At 41.4% G+C, this 2,500-nt stretch overlaps 1 protein-coding gene across 8 annotated transcripts in view; it reads right to left on the minus strand.

The window, feature by feature from the left end:
• The window catches only part of utrn (utrophin), a 430,508-nt gene that overhangs the window by 300,360 nt on the left and 127,648 nt on the right, over positions 1 to 2,500 (minus strand). For all 8 annotated transcript variants that reach the window (XM_061929658.2, XM_061929664.2, XM_061929663.2 and 5 more), the window contains one exon: positions 1,276 to 1,394. In XM_061929658.2, the coding sequence (XP_061785642.2) occupies positions 1,276 to 1,394 (119 nt within the window). The remainder of the gene's footprint in view (positions 1 to 1,275; positions 1,395 to 2,500) is intronic.

The following is a 2,500-nucleotide window of genomic DNA, read 5'->3' on the forward strand; positions in this document are numbered from 1 at the left end:
ATGTAGTTAGTACATTTTATAATACAACCTACTCAGTGGCCTAGTGGTTAGAGTGTCCGCCTTGAGATCGGTAGGTTATGAGTTCGAACCCCGACCGAGTCATACCAAAGACAAATGGGAAAAATGGGACCCATTACCTCCCTGCTTGGCACTCAGCATCAAGGGTTGAAATAGGGGGTTAAATCACCAAAAATGATTCCCGGGGGAGGCCACCGTTGCTGCCCACTGCTCCCCTCACCTCCCAGGGGGTGATCAAGGGTGATGGGTCAAATGCAGAGAATAATTTTGCCACACCTAGTGTGTGTGTGACAATCATTGGTATTTTAACTTTAACTTTTAACTTTACATTAAGTGGTTCAATGGTTACGTCACAAGTCAAACATGTTTTTTGCCACAAAATTCATGTTTTGATCATTGGTTGGTTAGTTAATTAGTGTTAAAATATATATTTTTTAATATAGATAATTTAGTTTAATCCCGGGCTTCACGGTGGCAGAGGGGTTAGTGCATATGCCTCACAATACGAAGGTCCTGAGTAGTCTTGGGTTCAATCCCGGGCTCGGGATCTTTCTGTGTGGAGTTTGCATGTCCTCCCCGTGACTGCGTGGGTTCCCTCCGGGTACTCCGGCTTCCTCCCACTTCCAAAGACATGCACCTGGGGATAAGTTGATTGGCAACACTAAATTGGCCCTAGTGTGTGGATGTGAGTGTGAATGTTGTCTGTCTATCTGTGTTGGCCCTGCGATGAGGTGGCGACTTGTCCAGGGTGTACCCCGCCTTCCGCCCGATTGTAGCTGAGATAGGCTCCAGCGCCCCCCGCGACCCCAAAGGGGCATAAGCGGTAGAAAATGGATGGATGGATAGTTTAATACCAGTTTAGTGAGTGAGCGAGTGAGTGAGTGAGTGAGCGAGTGAGCGAGTGGGATCACATGAAAAGTACAAAACCCAGGTAGTCTTGTTAGATTAGGCAAAAACCGCCTAACCAATTTGTATACAGCAAATGACCAGTTTGATCACAATTAGTTAGCTAGTTATGTTGACTTAGATTAGTTGGTTAGATAACCGTTTATGCATTAATAAATTAATTGATCATTGATATTTACCGAATTGGTCTCGATTTTTATAAAACTTTTTCATCACAGTTAGTGAATTAGCAGGACTATGCAAACATTTTTTACAAAACTTTGAAGAGGAAGAACCCATTAAATGTTAGCGCTGATAGGAAGAAAGGCGCGTATTGTGAAGGAATGTATTTCCACTTGTTACTTCACAGACCTGTGCTCGCTCCACTGCCGCCTCAGTGGTAAGAGTGTCATTGATCCCGTCTCTCAACTTCGCCAGCCGGGCCTCTAGCACCTCCAGCAGGAGAGATCGAGCCTTGTTGGCCCCCAAAACTGGAATTTGAGGAAAAACAAGGAGATGTTTGAATGTTCATTCTTCCTACATCCGCTGCTGTTCCACCACAAGGAGGCAGTGTGATGGATATTAAATAATCTTACTTTATATGTTTAACAGCATAGAAGTGACCCAGCCCAGATTTGAACAACACCATAGTCTACTGTACTGTACTCTACCCCCTTCCTTGTCATGTTGTGTGTTAATTACCATGTGATTTGCTGCTTACACAGTGTGCCCGTGTTTACATACACAGAGAGCAGTGAGAGATGGAGCAGAACCGAAAGATAAAGACATGATTTCTTATCCAACAGTGTCAGAAAAGTTCACAGAGCACAGGAATTGACATTCTTCTGAAGAAGTGCCAATCAAATCCCAACTGATACGCTTCTATCAGGAAAAATATTAAAAATTGCTTAGTTAGTGGGATGATAGAAAACCTAAGACATAGACCACTGTTTCTTAACCAGAGGGCCAGGGCCCACTGTTGGGCCGCGAGTGCCCCCTCAAGGGCTGCCAAAAAATATCTGCTCTCAGCAGTGGTCCTATGGGCTGCAGGGGTACTCAGTTGTAATACACTTGTCTACCACTTGTAGCAGTACTGACAATATCTGGAGTAAATGTTTTGAGTTAAAGTCATAGATAGGTTTCTTAGCGCACAAATTATGACTAAAGTGGTGAAGTTTATTTAAGAAACATACATTTTTATTATTTATCAATAATCTAGTTAAATATTTTTGTTTTAGCATGTATGTAAATGTTTAAAAAAAAAAAAAAAAAATTTTTGTATATTTTGTTGTTTTTCTAATTAGCCTGACCTGAGCCTTGTTAATGATCGTTGTGATTAACACATGCTTTCATATCATTTGACAAGGTTGATCTTGTTAAACTGTAGGCAGGTTAGATATAGTTATTGAATACGATTAAAATCAAGAGTAGGATTACTAGTTCAGTGTTAATATTTAAATTGGCCCCGGTTCCCTCTGTAGTAGAAATGTTGGGTCCCGAGATCAAAACGGTTAAGAACCCCTGACCTAGACAATGTTTTACAAAAATGTTTTGGTAAATTAGTTAGTACAGTAGAATACAATAGAATAGAATAGAA

This window comes from Nerophis lumbriciformis, linkage group LG34 (assembly GCF_033978685.3).
Source record: "Nerophis lumbriciformis linkage group LG34, RoL_Nlum_v2.1, whole genome shotgun sequence".
In the NCBI taxonomy this organism is placed as follows: Eukaryota; Metazoa; Chordata; class Actinopteri; order Syngnathiformes; family Syngnathidae; genus Nerophis; species Nerophis lumbriciformis.